At 39.9% G+C, this 23,059-nt stretch overlaps 1 protein-coding gene across 2 annotated transcripts in view; it reads right to left on the bottom strand.

Annotated features, from left to right (window-relative positions):
• The window catches only part of nfatc3a (nuclear factor of activated T cells 3a), a 58,160-nt gene that overhangs the window by 12,165 nt on the left and 22,936 nt on the right, over positions 1–23,059 (bottom strand). For both annotated transcript variants that reach the window (XM_085164113.1, XM_085164102.1), the window contains exons 3-9: positions 22,471–22,633; positions 10,576–10,775; positions 9,888–10,060; positions 9,322–9,462; positions 4,819–4,874; positions 4,574–4,700; positions 889–1,965 (exon numbers count right to left, since the gene is read on the bottom strand). In XM_085164113.1, coding sequence (XP_085020239.1) covers positions 889–1,965; positions 4,574–4,700; positions 4,819–4,874; positions 9,322–9,462; positions 9,888–10,060; positions 10,576–10,775; positions 22,471–22,633 — 1,937 coding nt within the window. The remainder of the gene's footprint in view (positions 1–888; positions 1,966–4,573; positions 4,701–4,818; positions 4,875–9,321; positions 9,463–9,887; positions 10,061–10,575; positions 10,776–22,470; positions 22,634–23,059) is intronic.

Below are 23,059 nucleotides of genomic sequence, written 5' to 3' on the forward strand. Positions count from 1 at the left end.
ACAAAATGATGCAATCCTCTCCCTGCCTTCAGCTCCAAGAAGCCAAAACATTCAAAATGTAATTCATCTCCAAACTGCTGCCACAGATACAGAAGCTCTGCAGTCCACAATTAGACTCTTTAATACGATACTACAGCTATCAGTCTTATTGTGTCTATGTTACCCAATACGAAGTCACAAGACCCCTCAGTAATGAACCTGTGTACACAACTGTGCACTGCAGTGACAGATGAAACACTATCGCTGTTATCAGGCATCAAGGTTTCAGCCTCTTGAAAATATAACAACTGGTGCTGTGTATTGTTTTACATCATCAGGTACAAATTTATCTTGTGCGTCACATATTGTAGGGTAAATTTAATCCCTGAGCGGTCCCTTGTTTCAGACTGAAAATGAGATTGATCACAGATGGTTGTGCTCTAAATATCTTGTGTAAAAGGATAGGAAAATGTGATAATGAGAGTTGAAGGCTGGACTCACAGAAAACTGAGTGAGAGTCAAAGACGCATAGTTACACACAGAACAAAACAGGGTTGCAGAGAGAAAGAAGCATGGTTAAAAAAAAAATAATAATAATAATTTTAAAAAGAAAATAGAAATTACTATTGTTACACTATTACTCCATCAACCTTTAATTTTTTATTTCAGATTGCTTTGTCTGTTTTGTGTTACTTCTGAAAGACAGTCGAATTTGAATGAGTTCAGCTCTTTCTTTTTTCACGTAATGACAGTTAAAATTGTAAAGGAAGCTAGTTCTAAACATCGAACTTTCTCCCAAAGGTTACACGTGTTTCACTGTTTATTAAAATACAAGGTAGCTACTGAGCCTAGGCAATAAAAACTAAACCCACTGGAAATGTTTTAAGAATATAAGGTCATACATCTCACCATCATCCAGTGTGATGTCCTGTAAGCCAATGGAGCGGAAGGTGGGCTCCCTGTCCTCTGGCTCCTGTTTAATACTCAGCCTCTCCCCATCTGATTGGAAGGGCCCCTGAGGGCTTAGAGGATGAACCAGAGGCCCCACTCCTGCCGGAGAAAGGCTAGTCAGGACTGGGCTTGTAGCCTGGGGAGAAAGTTGTCCTGAATGTTGCTGTTGGAGGGGCCCCAGAGGACTGCCGCCTGAGGTGGGTGAAGATGAGGTGGGAGACTGGTACGGCAATGAGTGGAGCTGAGGAGAAGAAGGCCCAGAGTGGGGAGAGGGGACCATCCTTGGAGGAGGGGCGCTGGACGTTGTGGGACAGGATGCTGATCTTTGACTAACTGGGTGATAGCCCATGGCCCTTTGCAGTGGTGTGGAGTGCTGCCCTGTTAGGGGGTGTCCACCTGGGGAGGGCACCTGGGTGGGAGAGCAGTGATAGCTTCCCAGCGTTTGGAGATGTGAGCATGAGGGAGTAAAGAGGGGTTGCTGGCTCTGTGGGGAACCCTCAATGGGGTTGGTTGTTGTAGAGGATGGAGCAGTTGGTGAGGAACAAGGGGAGGAGGGGTACAACATTCCCATGCCCATTGGGTGTGATGTTGCACTGGGGCTCTGCTGAAATGGCATCCTCTCATAGCCCTGAGGAGAAAGGCTGGGCTGGCCGTTGAAGGGCAGGCTGTGACCATGACTGTGCTGCATGGGCTGGTAGGAAGAATGAGGAGGAACAGAAAGGGGAGCAGAGTTTGGGTGGTACGTCATTTGGCAGTCTGCAGGGGGGTGATGCAAAATGCGACCCTGGAGCTGGGGCAGGTGCTGGAAAGATGGGGAGCCCAGGGAGGGGCAGGGGGTCTGCACGGGTAGCAGGCCAGGTCCGGAGCCCGTGGCCAGGCCGTGAGGGGAGCTGGACAGAAGGTTATCCGATGGGTGGCCCAGCTCAGGAGAAGGCAGCTGGGTGCGCACCAGACTGCCAGCAGGTGCCCGGGGCATGGAAATAGGAGGTACCGCAGGAAGGTCCAGCTCGTCTCTGTGCTCCTGTTTAACCATAACTAAAGGGACAGAGGTACACACAGACAGGAGGAAGGGAAATGAGAAAAATCACACAGTCAGTCATGTCTGCCAGCCAAACACAGCAAGAACATAGATAAAAGCAATATATGCATTTATCAAGCCAGAGTGTTGCTGTATCAACAATATCACTGCTATTTTTGCTTCAGGTACAGTAGTCCAAGGACCTAAACCAGCTACAAAAGTGAGTTGCATTTTTAAGTTTTTCCACATTTTCAGGTCCCACTAGTTTCCTCAGAATTGTGGTTTAAGGCTGAAAGTAGACTAAAAGACCCTTAAAGCTATATAAAATTTAAAAAAAAAAAAAGCCTCCCAATTTTTTTATACTAAATGGGGCCATTTCCTTTTACTGTGACAGCTTAGAGCACTGCTATGCCAATCAGTAACCTATTTCCCAATCTGGTGCCTTGTGACAGTGAGTTTTATTTTTATCCAGCTCTGAATCAGAGAGAGAGCATATGTTGTCAGTCTGGCTGCCATCATGTGAAGTGTTGTGTGGGAAGAGGAGCTGAATGCCCCCCAGCCCGGATCAGACCAACAGAACCAACGAGTTCACTGACTGTGCTTTTAATCACTTTCTGGGATTAAAAGGCAAGAGGCACAGTAACGGTGCTTTTAAACTTGAAATGGCTTGAAAAGGAGCAAGGGAATACAAGTATAAACAGTATATGAGTAAGCTCAAGATGTTTTCATCTTTTATTTTCCGAAATTTATAAAAAAATTCAGTCCAAATACGTGAGGTTTATCCGCGTTACCTGAATGACAATGCAGCGATTTCAAAAACCAAAACAGAAACAAAGGTTATTTGTTCATCAGTTTTTCTCCAAGTTTTCTCAGAACACATTCTTAAATTGGGCCAGGGCCTCTGCAGCAGCCCACGATGAAACATGAAACCGACTGATTAGCTGATTTCTTTTTTCTATTTTTGCCACAATAAAGGACGCGGTGTCCGTGGTGATACTAGCGGTGTCAGCGACCCATCTTGACTGACTGAGCAGGGTTATTCTACTCTGCTGTAATTGGCTGAACTAATCTGTCAACGGGGAAAACAGGAACTGCCTGTGCAGAGTGGGCGTGCTTGCAAACAGAAAGGCTGGGTGGGTGGATGGGCAAGGCTGCTTATACACATAAACACACACACACAAACACAATTATACACACTGCTGCGGTGACAGTAAGGGTTTGGATGTGTTGCACAAAATGCTCACATGTCAATATATTCCGCCAACTATGTTTTCAGTTTGACTTGCTTTATGAGGGAAAAAAAACAATAACAATATCTAATAACAAGACATAAATTTGATCCGAAAAAGGATTTGAAATATTGAAGAAACTTTAACAATAAAATGTTAAGACTGAGTTCCTTAACGTTTTAAGAAAAAAAGTACACTTCACACTGTAACTCACAATCAGTGTATAATAAAAGTTTCCTGGATAGCAAAAGATCTGTATCATGCAAATGCAGTGCATGTCAGAAAAAAAAAAACACAAAAACAAAAAACGGTTGGCTCTGGATTGAGAAAGCTTTACAAAATAAACAGTTGGCAGGTGTTAATGTTATTGTTAGTGGAAGAGCCCTCTCTAAACCACAGCAATGCTTTCTTTGGAGAGAGAAAGAAAGAAACGAGGTTAGCAAAGCCCCCGTGGAGAAGCGTGCAACATGATGTTTTAAACTTTTGTCATTAACTTGGGGGTGTCACACAAGCGTGGAGCAATGCCAAATAATGCTTAAAGTATTATCTCACATTGCAAAAATATTAAATGAAGTAATTGTGTACTTTCTTAATTAAGAAAAAAAAAACCGTTATGAATCTAGACTCTAAAAAAAGCCCATCTGTGTTTACAAATATGTTCAAACGCTCTTTACATATGTTTATTAACGTCACAAAATACTAAATCTTTGATAAGCTACAAGACATTTAGTATTACAACAGTACGTGCAATGTGCAGTATTATCTGAACATTTTCTATTAGTCTGACACAACCTGAAGGTAAAATGCTTTTACTTTCACTATGTGCCTAATTCCTCATGTGGTCCTTTAGTCGAAAACACCATCAAATCAGATTAAACATCAATTAAACTCAGTAACTAATTAAGTAATTAGGTAACTAGAACAATGCTGTTTTTTTAGTTAATAAAAAAAACCCCATAACAATTCCAATAGCCTGTGCAACACTACTTCCTTTTACATCGTCACCAAGTCATAATAGCACCTTGAATTCTGTCTTGACTAATGAAGACTTTCATTTATAATTACAGGTCTAATTAATACATTTCTGTATCATTTGTAGAAACTAAAAATGCTGGTTAAACAGAAATCTTGAAGTAAGCTATAATCATCACCTTCATCTAATATTTGTTTTTCACTTCCTAGATTGGGTTGTGGATCAGACTTTAGTCTGCTCCAAAAATACCATGGTGTTAACAGTCCTGATGGATTGTGTGATCTTAATGTGCAGAAATGGCCCAAACTCCTCAAAACTAAATTTAAGATACATTTTTAAAGCTCTTTCTTTCTCAATCTGTTCTTAAGACTTTTAAGGACCCTTAGCCGCTCTGTTAAAAAACACAAGAATATTTCAACTCACCTGAAAGGTAAGTGAAGCGTTGTGATTGGCTCCTTTTCCGCTTGCCATTGCAGACATAGAACTGCACCTGCACGGCTGAGCTCACGCTCTTACTGTGGTACGGAGGGACCTCCACCACAATGCATGACTACAAAAACATTGAGACTTTTTGTCATGAAACATATCACAAAGTTAAAAGCACTGTGGAAAAAAAACATAATGTAACTACACAGGTAAAAATAAATAAATAAATAAATACTACTTACACCTTGAGTTTTCTCATGGATTATTTTTGCCTCAACTTCCCACTGTGGTCGTCCATCTGGAACGAATGATTTAGAATTTTTTTTTTTTTTAAAAAAAAGGAAAATGCTGCATAAAGAAGCAAGAGACTTTGACATTACAATCTCTGTCAATCTAAAGTTAAAATTCTTGAATACACATAAAAGGGACTCCCAAGTTTGTTTTTGAATTTTTGAAATCATCAGCACTGTCTCAAAATGAAAATGAAACTGCACACATTAGGTTATACTAATATATCAAAAAATCTTCAACTGCTCCTGAGTGGCAGCCCGGCTAGTGAGGCAGCGTTTCGGTGAAGAATTGACTGAGAACTTGTGTGCGTGAATCATGTAAGCTAAGCTATAATGGTGAAGCAGACAGCATCAGTTTATCACATCACTACAATACCGCTTCAGGCCAAACACAACTTGAATCATTGCGACTTTGAAATACACTAAAAGAGGGATATAAAACACAGCGAGAAAATTATTAACTAACTAAAACGCCAGGCTATACATGATCATTACTGAGTAAAGCACTTTAATTCAGAGACTTTAAAGTATGTTGTTTTTAAACTTGTTTTGCAGAGTCTTTGTATTTTCAGCCTTCTTAAGTATGGCTCAAAAAGAGCCAAAGGCCTTGGAAAAGTAAAAATTTCAGGTTACTCAGAATATCAGGAGACGTCAAAATGATGTAGATTTAAAAGCCCAAAAGCCCTACGAAGAAAATCGGGCTTCTGAGCCTTTAGTAATCCAAATATCATGCTGTTTGTCTTGCCTGGTTAAAATTATGGGGAAAGCAGTGGAATAATTGTATTTATTCTAAAATAAGTAAGTGCCAGGTTTCTGGCTGGAAAACCTCTTTTCCAGCTTTCCTATGAGGGATCTAATTATTTGGCCAGACACCTATGAGGGCAGCTGCTTGAAGGGAAGCAGCTGGGGTGAAAACACTGACAAGTTTGGACTCTGGCTGGAAGAAATCAGTCACTGCACCATTCAGAAGAATATGAACTGTGACAAATAAACTACCCAATTGCCTTTTAGCTTATGTTAATTTGCAGTTACTTTTTTCAGGACGTATGTCTGTGAAGGTTCTGAGAACCTTTTTTCAGGGTGCCTACATGGTGCAAGTAAAATGTGCACCTGCATAACCTCTTCCACAAAAACCAAAGGATTCCCCCAAATACCACTTTCAGGCATCTGCAACAAGTCTGCAGAGAGGCCTAACCTACATGTAGATCCCAGCAAACTAAGCAGTCTTAGAGGCCTAAGAGGCAGTCTTAGAGTCATTGTAACATATTCTACCAAAATCAACTATGGCTTTTAGAAGGTATTCTGATCACACAGAACATTAGCCTTACTTGTAGTAAGCACAAAAGACAGATTCACTTGATTGCAAAAGAAGAGCTTAACCTGTTGATAAAAAGAGAATTTTTTTCCCCTTCAGTGAAGAAAATGACCTTGAATGCCTTTGAAGCCGACAGCAGTGCATTACAGCAGCACAGCATGTTGACATTCAACAGGCAGCAGCAAGGGCCCCACATGCTCTGTCAGACAACAAGCTTCGACAGGAGCCTCATACCACCACCGAGACAATGACTCGGTTCATCGAGACACTCCAGACTCCAGACAGAGGGAAAGAACATGTTCTTATTGTGCTGGGAGACCGAATAAAAATATAAAGGGTGATTGCTTTTTATATTGCAACTGTGGGCTTTTTCTTTTTAAGAAGCTACAGCTGAAACACTGGAGTAACCAGGCTGTATTTGAAACAATTCAAGGTAGCCTTTAAAGTCAAACCCCTTCTATAAACAGTCATGCTTGTAAAAACTGACTCATACCAGTTATGGACTTAGTTTAACATCAGTATTTGACAAAGAGTAGCAACAACAAATACATATGTGTAAATTGGTGTAATTGTGTTTCCATCTCCAATTATTGTATATTGCATTAAATGAACAAAAAACAAGATTCATACGAAAACTGCGCAAAACCTAACAAACCTAAACATCTATCTCCTTTAATAGGCTCTCACTCCAACTCAGATACAGATTGGATCTGTATCTGTATATAGTAAAGTTACTTAGTAGCATCTTGCAATGTAAGTAAGAGTGACAGTGGGCAAATCTCTACAGTTTTTCATAAATCTGTTGTCCCTCAATTATGAGAAGCCGTGGAAAAATATCAGTCATTGCCTCTCTTTTTTCTTCCATTCCAATACTTACTCCAATCAGTGTTTTTCTGCACTAAAAGCAGGCGGATTAGTCATAATCAGGTAGATCGTTTACACAAACCCAATCAACATTATTGCCCTCTCTCCTTTCATATTCTTCTTCCACAGTCCACTGCGTTCATGCACCAGCTTTTCTCCCTACCCAAGATGTGCCTCTTGAAGGTTTCCACATTTCTATGCTATGCTTCACCTGGTACACCTTAAAGAGCTAAACACATTCCTCCAGGCAGCTTTTTTTGTCCTTAATTTTTTTTTTTCAGAAGGCCTCTCACTCACTCACTCACTCACTCACAGAAACATCACTAAAACTTTCTGCCATGTGTGAACTTGATTCTGTAGCTCTTCATCACAAAAGTGCCTCAGGCAAGCAGAGACTGGCTCAACAAAACTCATGCATTTAAAATTTCCATCCCAAGTAACAGCTATTATATTTGTTGTTATAGAGTCGTGTACAAAAGAGAGAAAGGATAAGGAAGAGAAAGAGGCCCACTTAACAGACTGGATGAATACCATGGGGGTTTAATTGAGGCTACATCTACAACACATTTTCATTGTAAAACAATGTTTTACAATGAAAAAGCTCTCTTTCTAAATGTGGGGCAAAGTGTGTGCATGAGTAAACAGGAATCAGAGGGTTGGTTTATGTAATAAATACTACAGTAGAAGAACAGCAATAACAAAAAGACCAGAGATTTCTTTGTTTGGACAGACAATGAGGTGGAAGTGTACTAATGGCATTAAAAAAAGAGGACTTACACACGCAGGGTGAAATCAAGAAATGTATGTGTGCCTAGCTATACTATCATGGCTATATTAAGACTGACGAGACCTGTGCAATTGTCTGAACAAGTCTCAGTTTCTTGCTGCGCAGACTAAACCACAATCTTGGATTTTTCAAACTAAACCCAGACCAGAATCACTTTTGGTTAAAGTCATTTAGCGGGTCTTGAAATACCAGACTAGTGAGGGCTGAGGCAAAGGTAATAAAAGTTGCATGATTTAAATCAAAATGATCTGGATGTAGCTATATCTTGAGTAATTTTTTTCGGCCTAGATAGATATATAGATACTCTATCAATCCCACAAGAGACTCTTAAGTATTTATTAAACTAATACATTTTGGTTACAGGATTTTACATTCATCTTGTTCCCCACACTCATAGTCTTTACACGACACCAGTATTATTTAGTAGTGTAGCAAGTTTTTGTCACTTGCATACCAAATGCAAGCCCAGTTGATTGTCATTATTGTAGATGCAGAGATGTCCCCATCTCCACTGCTCTTTAGCTTTAGTAGTTCATGTTTGCTGGCAGATGATGGACTAAACTAACTGTGGCATGTATTGTCTGTAGGTGTTTTTCATGCCATCAACATTACAAAAATCACCTTGCTGCACAAAAATAATTTAAACATTTTAATCATTTCAATTACAGTGTTTGGGTAAATAACGGATGGGTGATTAACAAAACAAACAGTTTGAGGGTGGGGGGTGGGGTCCTACTGCAGTGATTTGATCTTTATTTAAAAATAAAAAAAGAATCTGATATCAACGCTATAATCTGCCGCAATAACAGTTATTGTGGCAGATTATAGCATTGATATCATTCTTTTTTTATTTTTAAATAAAGATCAAATCAGTGACAACTGCAACATAAGCATGAATGATGACGTACTAATTGTTTAAGTGTTAATAAAAATTATGTTTAAAATGTTTATTATGTTTAAAAAATACTGTAAGCACAACTAACCAACTCCCATAACCTGTTTGGAATTTAACAAATTAGCCTGTTGGAACAAGAAATTCCCTGAGGCTAATATAATGATAGCTGTGAATGTAGCTGAGAAGTGACGCAGAAACATTAACAACACTGTTAAAAGAAGTCAGGAATAATTTTATGCTTTTGTAATATATACAGATTTTCTCCAGATATTGTCTTTTTTTGAGAAAACAGAGGTCACGGTCTAGTAACAGCACAGAAAATGTGTAATACAAATGCAGAAGAAGCACAAGACCTCTTGCAATAATGCATAAAACGTGGGTTTATATGATCTCACCGGGAAGAATATCCCACTGTAAATGATAGAAGAGTAGGTTTGGTCTGTGACTAAAACTATACAGATCAAAATGACACATTTAATGTTTTACTCATGGTGGCTTGTAAAAAGCATGAAATATTTTTGCACACACATTTGGCACGCATTAATTCTGCAGGGGTGGTTCAAGGCTAAGCTGCTGTGCGAACACAAAACTTACCAGGGCCTTTCTCCAGGAAGATGACCTTAGACTCTGGGAAAAAGTTGGCACCAGTGATGACCATCTCTTCTCCCCCGCTGACCAGACAGCTGGTCAGGCTGGATTTCTCCACCTGGGGTAGTTCCTGAGCTGACCGCTGGGCTGGAAGTGGGATAGAAAGGGTTGAGGAGAGAATGGTTATTTGTTGAGCTGTATTATAAGTGACCTTATGTTATATAAGGTATAACATAAAGATAGAACAGACTGTAGATTTAAAACCTCTCTGAAAGCCTACGTATAAAAGAAAAATTATGTATTATATATTTTTGTAGGTCTTTGTAGCTTTATAGATAACCAGGCTAGAAGGGAAGAGAAAAAACTGAGCACATTTACATTTTTAACAGTTCTCAAACATTCTTATCTAAAGTAACCACAGCAGATCAAATCTTAAATTGCTGCAAGCTTGCTAATAAACAAGTGTGTATGTGGGAAGGTTTGTGTGTTTCTATCTTTGTATCTTTCCTGTTCTGGCTTTCTGAATGAATATTTTTATGTGTGTAAGCTGAGTTTAGGAAGCAGACACTCACAACACTCCACAGGAATGGAGGCAGCCTGCAGTGACAGCACCTTCCCATTGGGTTGAGGGATGTGCACTCTGAACACCACGCGGACCCGTGTGTTCTTTCTTCCGATATCCGTTTCCCCCTTCCGCAGCTCAATGTCTGAGTTCCGCAACTTAAGTATGCCAGCACAGTCAATACTGCAGGGTAATGGGAAAATAGTTGGCCCAATACAGCACCACTGGGATAGCAAGCATCTAAGACATATTTAAGTAGTAAAGGCCTAGGAGTGATAAAAACCAACCACAAGCCCAGCAGGGGATTAGCAACAAGAAGCTGGGTGTAATTGCTCAAACTGTTGAAATTAAAAATGCCTGTGAATATGATTTATTACAAGTGTAAATGAGAAAATCCCTTCCTATTAATTCCAATGTAAATGAAACCAGGTCTTATACAAATTAATCATTCTGCTGTTATAGGTATCCTAAATTTATTAATAAAATTAGGTTCTCTGCTCCATGGGAAACACTCAAATTTTCCTTCGGTCCCCGACCCTCCTGTTGGTTTAAATTAAGAAAATCTATAAAATCCCCTTTGGAAGATATTACAACTATGTATAATCATAAAAGAGGTTATTTTTCATTGGACATGACTTCCTTCATGGTGGTAAACTCATAACTAAGTAATGCAACCCTGAAGTGGTCTTGACATTTACCTGGCTGACATGTTGTTTTCAGGGAGGAGAGGAATTTCGAGAACTTTAGTGCTTGAGACCATAATTTCTTGGCTGGCTGTGGCTACGGTTTTCCCAGTGATCCGGTGCACCTGGTAGAAGGCGTGCGGCCTCAAGTAACGGTCATCTGCGGTTCCAATGAACATCTGCAGGTTGATGGGCTTCTCATTGTAGCCAATTAGCTGACACAGACAGAGACAGAAACACAGAACAAAAACAGATGTTAGTCCTTTGGTTCCAGATGAGATGTGCTAACAAAAGAATACTCTTCATTTCCACTGCCTTAAGAAGCAACCTTTTCTGGAATTAATCTTATTGACAGGTCCAGGATGTTGTGATATTTCTGGCAGAGCCACTGGAGATTTGTCTAACACTCTGGCCTCCCACCAGTCTGACACTGATGTTTTCAACTAATTGACTTCTAATTTTTTCCCTCTGCATGCCCGCTCATCATTGACAAGTAAACCTCACGTACTCAGCTGTTTCAAGACAAAAAAAAGTTGTATTTCTACAGTAGTACCACATTAATAATTAATGGTGTACAAATTACCGTAACTGCCAAGATGCTAAATCAAACGAGTTTTAAGAAAAAACATATAACCAAAAAATCCAATCTGTGTGATACTAGTTGAGATTTAAAAAAAAAAAAGGTTAATACAAATCAATGGCTTTTTGAATGTAGTGGTTGATGAATACCAAACTGGTGAGGGGCAATGCTCTTTGGCTGTCCTTTGAGAGCTAGAGCTCTGGTTTGAACTCAAACAGGTGAGATGTCTGATGAAGTAAAAGTGTTGTAGGTTGGGTAGAGACAAGGGAAAAATGGAAAGGAGAGCAAAACCTTTCCTGCTCATAGGGACAGAAAAAAAAATACACAGACTGCACAATCCCACTACTGTTGTAATGTTGTACTTGGCAGACTCTGTGACGGCAGGATGGCACCCCCCTTTATACGCACTCCCACCATACTGCCTCACAAGTCTACACCTCCAGCTCAGATGGAGGGCAGCCCATTGAGGTTAACAGAAAAGAACAAGGCCTTTCATTGCTGTTTCACCCCAGGAACTGCCAAGCCTCAACCCCACCACAGCTGGCTGTTGACCCCTTCCTCCCTGCAGGTTTGCGTCATACACGGCCGTGTCAATGCCTGGTACAGAGTGTTTGGTGCATTGACAGAGAGAAAGTGGGTGTAGCTTGGGATCTGTCGTGTGCTCTTCCAAAAGTAGCTAAAATAAAATGACTGAAATCGGTCACCATCAGGAACAAATGTACCTAAATAACAACAGAGAGCAGGCACTGCTGCAAGATTGTCTCTGTGTTTTTAAAAGGCTGACTTTATCTGAAGCCAATTTTAAAACTACATTAGTTCAAAGAAGTATTTCCAGTATTCTTAAAAGGCAAACTGGATCCAGTGGTGAGATCTGTGTTATGGGAATTGTTGTCATTAGATGCATCTTCCTCTCTTTTGCTGTTAATTGCTGCTTCTGAGATTTTCCCCTTTGTGAAAGAAGTCAAGGTATGGCAGTACCTACATTAAATCAAGCAGTGGAAAAACTGAGAAACTCTGAGTGGCAGATACGAGCTATGCAGCCAGACTGCTTGAGGTTTTAATTTTAATTCATTTTTGTGAGCTAAATAAATAAGCTTTTATCTAGAAGGCGTCAATAAAAGGCAGTTTGTTCTTAAAAACAGCCAAACGCTGTTTGTAGCTACTAAACAAAATTAGATTGGTTATTATACATTTCTCTATAATTTCCAGTGTCTCAAGCTGCAAAGCATTATGGCATGCATCAAATGCAATGACAGAAAGGGATAAAGTGGCCAAATGTATATTTGGTTAAAAATGTGTTAAAAGTATTGTTTTATGTTACGCAGAATTTAAGGTTTGCTGATGGGTACCAAAGAAATAAGTGGCTGCATTTCAAACTGTGGTTTTAAAAAAAAAAAAACACATACAAACAAAAAACCCTACAAAAAACAGAATTTCCCCTAGGCTTAGCCTGAGTTTTCAGAGGAAAAGCTCCCCGCCCAATGGTATGTTGACACTTTTCCACCACATCCTGCAAATTTGTTTCATTAATGCTCAATGATGGATTACTTCGGCTGAATGACTAAACAAAAAAGTGATTCACGTTGCTGTTGGGTGTGTGTTTTTGCCTTTGATTGCAATAAATAAAATATAATCTCAGTGGCACTATTGACACGGTTGATGACCACAGAGGTTAGCTTCCTCCCTTAAAAAATTATAAATTCAAAGAGGGGACCATACATTTTTGCAATCAAACTTCATCATTTAAACTGACAGATACAGTCTTTTCTTTCTCACCATTATCCATGTGAATCTGAATTCAACACAGAACATCTGGCACAAGAGATGTATTCGGAAGGAAGCTGCACCAAGGGCCAACATGAGGCCCCTATAATAACCAGTAATGGGTTCATCTTTAAAAACCACATTAGATCTTAAAAGCTGCATTGAAGAACAAACCTTCCAAGTAACGAGCTAACAGGTAATTATGCCCACCAGCTTGAATGGATCCACGGCTATAAATGACACCATTTTTCTGGAGTCATGAAATGTAGAGTCACAGGAATCAACAGTCTGTGGGCTATGTTGCTTGTTTTATGATAATGCCTGCACAGTGTGGAAGTGATCATAGACAGTGCTTGCACATGTGTATGTGTCTTTGTACGTGTGTGTCTATAAATCAAGACATGTTTATTTGTAGCACCATGTGTGTTCCAGACAGGGTAAAAAGAGTTAAAAGTGTCTGGAAAAATGCATCTGTGAGAGGACAGACAAATGGGGAAAAAATGAAAACCACAAAAAGCACAGAAAATCTTCTTTCTTTCTTTTTTAAAGTACGGTACGGTATGTGGTTTTTTGTTTTTACTATTAGTGACAATAGTACCTGGAGCTGATTTGTTGAGGGTAAACACGTTTAACACTGTTAAATAAAGTGGAAACCTAGTTTTTCTGCAACCATGAAACAGAAGGTCTCATTTTCTCCTTCCATTCATTTAACCCCTTCATCTTGACCTCTTTCACTCTCTTTGTGTACACATGAGGGATTCTATGTGGAGCAGGAGTGTTGACAAATATACACTTAGCCGGCCATGAGTTGTTTTCAAAATCAAATAATAAACTGGCAAAACCTGATAAGAGAGCCAGAAAGAAAAGGCTCACTTCAGCAGTCTCAGTTAATCAACCCCGCAGATGAAACAGAAACATACTACAACATGTGCCAAGCTAGTCTCTGTCATAGTTAGTAAACCACAATTGCTTTTAGTCTGGCTTTTCCTTCACTTGGTTTACTTTGATTAATTTAGATAAGTGAAAAAACAGCAGCTTCACAAAACTGATCTACACGTGCAAGCACACAGAACGAGTACAGCACACAAGTAGTGAAAGCTGCACAAAGAAAAACATGTCACTGCATTTTTTAACACCTTATTAACCTTTCAAATCACTGCATTTGTCTGTAGAGCACTACAACAAGGATCAGAAAAAGTAATCTAACTACACTTCAGGTGACCTTTTTAGACCTTCAGTTCAGAAACTGGATAAAGCATCACCTGCTAACAACAGGACATGTAAACAAGCGCACATGCCATGGCTGTGATTGTGCCATGGTCTTGGCACAAGACTGCCGACTCCTCTTCTCGGTAGTGGATGTACACGACACATACCCTTGACTTGTTTCACATTCCTGAGTGCCCCATCCTCCACCCCCTATATCTATGGCTGAGTGTGAAATACCACAGGAGGGTGGTCTCTACACTTTCAACTCCTCAGCTTTCTGCCTGTTCACTGAGCCCTGCTGGTCAGTTAGCATGCAACTCAGGCCTGATAGAGATCAGTTCTTATATTAAACCAAAGTGACATTAAAACCCATCACATGACCCCAGGCCAATGTTCACCGGAGCATGTAACTTACTTCTGACTTCTATCTTCTGACCATGGATAGAGTTTGGGATGAATCCGTCCCCTAAAATAAAACTCCGGGATACAGTTACAACTCAGCTCATACTAAATAAAGTACCACTTATTTTTGGCCTTCATCTGTTCCACTGATCCAGTAATAAGGCTAGAAGCTGAGGGGGAAATAATCATTGTATCCATATAGAAACATGGCAGATTAAAGGGGAAAAACTTCACCTCATGGGATACGACTGGATCTGGTGACTCTGTAATGCCATGGAGGTGCTAGGACCATTTGCAGTGATCACACACCAATCCGGGAAGGTCCCAGCGTGTTTGTAGTCCGCAGGTGCAATCCTTGTTCTATGTATTGTAGCTGCGTATTGTAACCAGAGGGCAGCTTCAAAATTATGTGGAACAATGTGGCCTGTGCTTATTTCGCTCTTCTTTTGGTTTGTAGTGAACTCCGCTGTTGTTTCCTTTCCTGTTGAGCCCAACTTTTCAAACAAATCAGCATACTACATATGCATAGCAGTCTCTGCATAGCTAAAGACTTACACAAATGGACACCAATAATGTAGTGATCCTTACCCACAATAAGTGTCACTGCAAATATAAATCTTTCCTGAGTAAAGTTTTTCAACCTGGTGGGAGTGGTTCCTTATTCAGGGTGACATTACCTCCCATCAACAGGGCTGATAAAAAGCAGCAATGTGCTTAACTCTGAATCCTGAACTTTGTGGTGACAAACTATAAAAATACCAGCACTCACTGACAAGTATATTTCGTCACAGGTCAAGACTAAGGTGTGGGTAATCAGCACAATTTGCTAAAAACAATAGCCCCAATATATGTAAAGAAAAGGTCCAAATGGTTATGGCAGATTTTGAAAACCCAAGTTAGATAGCACTGGTTTTTGGGGTCAACGCCTATGTGCACTGGAGCAGTTCTGATGTTCCAAAACTCTGCTAAAGACACATATTTTATTTTAATTTATCGTTGATACATAAATAGGCACATTTTTCTTAAGAAACAAACACACAAACAAAAACAAAAAAAGAAAACATTAAAGCTCCTCTTAAGAGCTGTTCTGGACATCAGGAGAATCTGATAATGGAACATCAGGGAACAGCACCTGCTCTCAAAAGAAAAACACAGGCTCTCTTCACATACACAGTGCTTCATCTACAACCTGACATTCATTACATATGTCTTTTACTTGTTTTGTCCTCTTCCTTTTTTTCCCTTCACTCTCTTCAAACCCGACATGTTCTTTTATCTCTTTCTTTTACGTTTCTCACCCTCTCTTCTCTTCTCTTATATCCTCTACCTTCGATCTAGCTCACTGCCGTAACTCGACACTGTCTAACAGCTAGTGCCTGAGTCTGCTAAGTTGTTTCGCTGTGTTGCTCCATTGTTACCATGGTGAGACTCTGTGTGTATGCAGGAGTGTGTGTGTGTAAAGAGTGAGCAGCCAAGTCGATGTAAACTACAGCCCTAAAGCGTATGCCGGTTGGTGTATGTGTGTCAGACAATGTGTGAATTTAAGCATACTGACTCTGGTGTAAACTGCAATTCTTGCAAAGATTTGTCGCATGTGAGTGTGCGTGTCTGTGTGTAACAGCCTGACCAGCATGTGTGTGCAACAGATGTAAAAATGGGAGAAATGGTGGTCAAGGTCACCAGAGGACCCGTTTTTACTGGCAGTGGTTTCCCTAGTGTGACATGGTGGCACCATGGCTTGGGATCTATGCACACACGCGCACACACACGGGCGCACACACATACACAGACACACACACAGACACACACACAGATCAGCTCACCCAGGCTTGCTGTTTGCCCAGCACACTAGGGAGGGCAGCAAGAGCCAGGGGGCCGGTTAACTGTTTGTTTAAACAAGGTCAATACATGCGCACACTCATGCGCGTTCACACTGTCACACACAGAGAGCGTTTACTGTATACTGCATGAGGGCTGTATATGGCCTTGCTAAGCTGGTCCAAGCGCAATTCTTCTTATTCCCCATTCTAACCTCCCCCCCTTTTACTCTTCGTTATGCACATGCACACACCTCTCTCCTTCTCCTGCTCTCAGCAACTGTTTTCTTTCTGTGCTTTAAGCCTGATTACAACAAATGAGAGCCAAGCTTCTGACATGTTTACATCAAATACAACCCTGAGGCAAAACAACACTAGCTCCAGCCAATTCACACAGTGCAACCCGCATGGCTCTGCATTATTGTTTGTGTGTCTCTTCACTGTACCCCAGTCTATTCAGAATCAAAGGAAGAGACATAGCAGCACAAAAAATTACAAAAATACATGAAAGAAACTGAGGCTGATGAAATAAGAGAAGGGGTTAGAGACGCCGTAGAGACAGACAGTAATGGGGTTATGGACAAGCGTTCAAGCACTAGGATCAAAATCATTTAATGCATCCAAGCTGGCAGAAATATATGGTTGTCTCAAACAACTTTTGTTGTATTCTGTTTCAAATGCTTGTCACCATAGCTTCATTTAGATTTCTTAACTATAGTAACAGATTAAAGATGGAAATAATAAATTTTGATATTTGATTTTTTTTTTCCACGCACGCCGTAAAAATACAGGATAGTCCTATTGTGTTTATGCACTTTTTTTGGGGGGGGTGGGGGCGCTTCACTTGCCCCACATCTGTTGTGTCTGCCTCCATCTATCTGTAGCCTAGTCAGTAATACCAGAGGGGTCCTTATATTTGTCTGGGTGTTGTAGCACTCAAATAAGCTGGTTAAATACCCGCAAGGATACCTCAGCCTTCAGCCAGCCAGAGAGGCTTTGGACTTATATGTCTCCTAGCAACAGGTGTACTGATTAAGGTCTGCAGCTAGCCCCAGAGGAATGACTAAAACAGCCAGTCACAGATGTAGCCACATCCTACAATGAAAAGTTATATTAAGACAGTCAGATGGTAACTATTGTATCTTGTTGAGAGCCGTTTCGGGATATCTTTTTAATACAACATTGCTACTTCAGTTCAGAACCACATTAGTCGATTGTTGTTCCACATGTGGAACAGTCTAAGACAGGACCTCCCATTAGAATATAGAACAAAGCAGGCATCACTGACAAAACATTAAATGGAAGAACATGGGGTGGAGGTGGGACATGGAGTGACTTTCACGGGAAGCTGCAGGCTGGAACAGCTCAAATAGTAACAGAAGAGAATAGGTGATATGGACTGATGGAGATCAGTTGCTCCTACCTTAGATTTTGGAATTGTGGGCAGAGTGATTTTGTGGCCTAATAGACTAATTGGTTTTACCAACATGGACAAATCTAATTTATGTGTGGAAATCCCCATAAAAAACCCATTCTATGCCAGAAAATCCACAGATGTCTGAGGAATGCATGTTGAATTTAAGCTTATATCCTGTCTGCTAGGACAAAAGGATTATATTTCCATTTTGTTATTTTGTTACTGTCACCCATTAGAAAGTTTACATATTTTGCTGGAAACTAGATTGAGATGGTAGGATTTACCAAATTCCTTTATGGATTAAAAGCTTGAATTGCTACTACAAAGCTATAGTTGGTCAACTATATAATTAGCCACAAGTGTCAGTCTTTCCATAAGAATAGGTAACATTCCTCAGATTCTATGGAGCTATAAATCATGCCTATCATAATAACTCAATGTAAAAAGACATTCTTTCTTTGTCTGGCTACCATGCATGCAGACAGAAAACCAAGGCTTCAAGAACCTTTTTCCCCCCCTCAAAAGATCATTGATAACCAGCAGATCAAAACCATAACCCTAAATTTTACATATATTAACAAACCAAGATCATGTCAAATTTGCAACCAATCATGGTCTCATGTTTTATTTAGTAAGCAAGAGTGATATGAATTACATATAATGCTCTCTCACACTTAAGTGAGGCAACAGGATCTCCCCAGTGGTTATTCTGACCCGTTTCTTCTGTGGTTATGGTTCTTAAGAGGTGCTATATCCTGTGTGTGGGGCTCATTACTCCAGGTTTGAAATAAATGACCTAAAACCACTTCTTATCTTGCCCATTCATTCATTCATTTCAAATGACTAAGTGACTAAATAGAAACACGCTAACATATCAAAATTAAGTTGTTAGATTGTTTATAAAAAAACATATTTCAAACTTGCAAACACAGCAGTAACACAAAAATAAATATGAGAGTAGCCTTCATAACTCTGTTGGGACTTCTATTGAAAGATAAACTACCAACTAAGTGAATAACTGGCAGAACACAAAAAGCTAGTAGATGCCTAAATGACATAACAGAGAGATTTGCAAGAGTGCCCCCTATGTACTGAAGGCTGTTCTCACACTAGATGCCTGGGTCTGATTCCACTGTTTTCTTCATTTTATCCACCCTCTTTCTCTCTCTCTCCATTCATACTGATCATTATACAATAAAGCCAATAACCCCAAAAGCCAAAAAGCAAAAAGAAATAATAAAAAAAAAAAAACATCACAACTGCTAAAAGAGAGGCCAGAAAAATAGGCCTTTCTCTCAGACATCTGTAAGTATACAGACCCAGAAGAACTGAAGACACTGATATAAGAACACACAAAGACAAAGAAGGTATATGATAACCTACTCTGCTGCTCCTAATACTGCAACAGAGTAAGGCAAACATATTTAATCCTTTAAACTGCACCAGCTCCACATTGTTTTTTCTGTTGACACAGCAGTTCTGTGGTGCACTGATTTGTGCAACAGTGCAATCACAAAGGGAAGTCATTAACTTGGCCAGATGGCAGCTATGGCATCATCTGGTGACATCACACTACAAGACTCTAAAAGAGTAAAAGGACTCACAAAGTGCAGATGATATATAATCTACAGAAAGGACAACTGTTTTCGGGGTTTCATAGTATTTATCTTTGAAGAAGAGCTTGCACTGACTATAGAGCAGGAAATAGTAACGAAAAGAAGACGGGTTTTTAATGTCTGCAGGATTTGAAATACATTAAAAACACACACACACACACACACACACACACACACACACACACACACACACACACACACACAAACTCTATGTATAAATCTAAATCTATTCAAACTCTTTGGCAGAGAAGATGCAGTCAAACATGGCAAACCCTGTGACATTCTGCCTTCAGGGAACAACTTCACACAAATAGCGCACCTGGAAAATATGCTATATACAAATGTTCTGATTCCTCATGTTCAATATATACTGAATCTGTTGTATGGGATTTCCTCCAATAAGAATGCATGTTTCCTGTATTTGCCATTTATGCTTTTATTTAACTTATGTATGCCCTTATATCCAGCATCTTATTGTGTGTTCTCAAAACAATAACACAAAGCACAAAGTGTGTGTGTTTGTGGTTTTGGTTTTCGAAGTAAATGTGTTTCTGTAAAAACAACAATGACATGACAGTGTACGAAATGACCTTTCAAATAAGGTGTTTTTTTGCACAGTGAATTCAAAGACGCTAAAGAGACTAAACAGTAGAGCAGTGCATGTTTGGTAAACAAAGACTGACTGTTAGACCTGCTAGACAAGTGCTTTCTGTCCTCATAGTAGTGCAAGACAATGGTTAATTGCTTGTCAAGTGTATTTAATGTCTACACTCAGATACGGGTTGTGTACGTGAAATAATTGTTATTAATATTAAAAGAAGTGACTTGTTCAAAGTTCAATACAAGTAATGAATGTTGAGGCATGAAAGCCATTAACTTTAAAAACTGCTAATGCATTAAACATTTTGAAAGAATATGTGTATTTGTTGAATAGAGATCTCTGTAAGGACTTCTTTAGTTTCATGTCACAATTAATGTATATTCAAACAGGTAAACGAATAAATGACTCACTCGCACATTCTCCTCACTTGTACAATCGATTCACCCACACATTTTCTCTCTGTGCATGCAGCTCCACACCATTGCTGTTATCTGTGCCTTTCCCTCACCGTCTCTGCTTATCCTCTCTGTGACAGTGTATTATTGTTTGTAAATCTGATGATGAAAGTGTGTTCTAGCAGAAACACATTTGATTTTCATTTTCATCACTGGTAGTGGCAGCTTACTGCTACTTAATACAAACAGTAACGGCATGCTGAAAAAGATTTAGCAGCAATCTGTGAAGATCAAAGAATTATTCTGAAGGAGATTTGTTGTATGGCAATTTATCAAGTAAGTACAGTAAGTACAAACCAGAGTCCTGCTGGGTTTGGAAATGACTTTTAAATTGCCTTCTCTGACCTGAGATATATATATTCTCTAGTCACTAACTACTGCAAGACAAGTACTGCAAGTTATCAATTCCCTTTAGGAATGAGAAATGAGGGCAAGCGTGGCAAATGCTTGGTTGAAAAAATTTGATAGCTAAATTATGCATCGTCACATATGGCTGTACTGAATCTCAGTCTAACTGAGGTAGAAATGGTTAATGATTGGCCTGAAGGGAGCCTGCATGAGTGAATGTATAAGGACATAGACTGTTTCTAAAGCAACAAATGGCAGTGGTCTGCATGCCCTTGTTTTGTGTGGTGTATTTTTGTTTGGGCACACTGCTTATTCATTCGGTTCAGGGGGTTGGGAAGCTCATCTGTAACCGGAAGGTTGCCGGTTCGATCCCAGAAAGCTTTCTGTCCTGGTCGTTGTCTCCTTGGGCAAGACACTTTGCCCTACCGCCTACTGGTGTTGGCCAGAGGGGCCGATGGCGCGATATGGCAGCCTCGCCTCTGTCAGCCTGCCTCAGGGCAGCTGTGGCTACAACTGTGGTTTGCCTACACCAGTGTGTGAATGTGAGAGTGAATGAATAGTGGAATTGTAAAGCACTTTGGATGCCTAGAAAAGCGCTATATAAATGCAATCCATTATTATTCAGTACCACAGTCCAAAAAGAAAATGATGTACGTGGCACTGAAGCACAAGCTAGTAAAGGCAATCCCATCTGGATGACTGGACTACCAACCAACCTATCAGTCTGAACTCAGTCATTGTTAGGTTACGCAACAATGATTATGGCCAAGCATTAGACCCTTTATTAATCACATACAAAGAAAGCTTGTCACTGGGACCTTAAAATATTAATGAGAATCTTCCTCTCTCTCCGAGTCAAAAGCACACCATAGCTCTGTGCTAGCTCACCGACTCTCTCACAGGTGCTATCAAATGACAGACCGGCTGACCAGGCTACAGTGACAGCTCTTGTCTTCCTGCTTCAACAAACTGATTGACAGTCTTCTCGCGGGACAGTCCGTGTGACAATCTACTCATCCAAACATGTAAACTGACACCCTGAATCCAGTGTTTGTTCCCTACAACCAGCAGATGTTTGAGGTGCAAGCCTGAACACTTACGTTTTTTATAGTCAAATAACATACAACAATTCTAGTACATAATAGGCAGGTGCTGAGATCATTGGGAAAGCAATGAATGATCCCATTTTTCACCAACCCCCTGATGTGTCAGGTTTATATTATTAGAGAGCATTTGAATTTTTAACCAGCGTGTTCATCCTTGTACAAGCTATGTGGAAAAAATATATTTCAATAATCAGCAGAGGAAAATTCCCACCTACTGCTGAATTTAGAAAGTTGGGTTCAGCCTTTTTTTCCATTTCATGTTTATTTTCAATCATGTAGGCTCCACGAGTTGACATCTAGACTGTGGTTGGTACAGTGGGAACTAGATAATGTAAAGTATAGGTTTAGGAATGCATGGCAAGCATTGTGTTAAATATAAATCAGTCCTGAGTTACGGGAATTTAATACTCAGTATGGCAAAGGCATTATTTATTGTATTTTGCTCAGCTTATGCTCTGTAAAAGTCATTTTGGCTTTTTTTTGCCACAAGATCTCAGTACAAAAAAAAAACAACAATCAACACACACACCACTAAGCTTTTTAGTAGTAAATATCTTTATAACATTTTTTAACGTTGAGTAGCAGGAAGACTTACCTTTACAACTGGATGGCCACCGGATGTTGCTTTGATGGCCCCTCGGCTGCCTTCAGTCTCATAGTGTGCTCTGTGGTGGGCTTTGGGTTGTACCTCTATCTTCAGTTCATACTGGCCAAACTGGCTTGGCAGCGGCCAATCTAGAGGAGGCAGTGAAGAGGTCCTGAGGAGGGAAGGGAATACCACAAGCATGCACATGCACACCCACACAGAGAGACAGAGACATGAAAGCTTTGGTAAGAGTTGTGTTGTTCAAAATATTCAAAAGCTTAAGCCTTAAGAGGGCACGGTCTTATTATGTTATTTAAATGTAGATAAATCATTTTAACAGTCATAAAAGGTAAAGCAGCACAATCTAAAGGTAATGACTGATGACAACAATCTGTCTTAAAGATGTCTTTAAACATTCAAAGGCTGAAAAAGTGGTAATCCCCTTTCATGGGCTGAAATGGTGCAACAGGTAAAAATGGGGGTATAAAATGCAGTGTGCTTAGCCCCAGTGAATCACTGGAATACCCACATGTATGAATCCTGTTCTTAAACGTAACACTTGTTATAGGTCAAGTTAAGCCTTAAACTGTGAATCATT

This window comes from Neolamprologus multifasciatus, chromosome 1, assembly GCF_963576455.1.
Source record: "Neolamprologus multifasciatus chromosome 1, fNeoMul1.2, whole genome shotgun sequence".
Lineage (NCBI taxonomy): Eukaryota > Metazoa > Chordata > Actinopteri > Cichliformes > Cichlidae > Neolamprologus > Neolamprologus multifasciatus.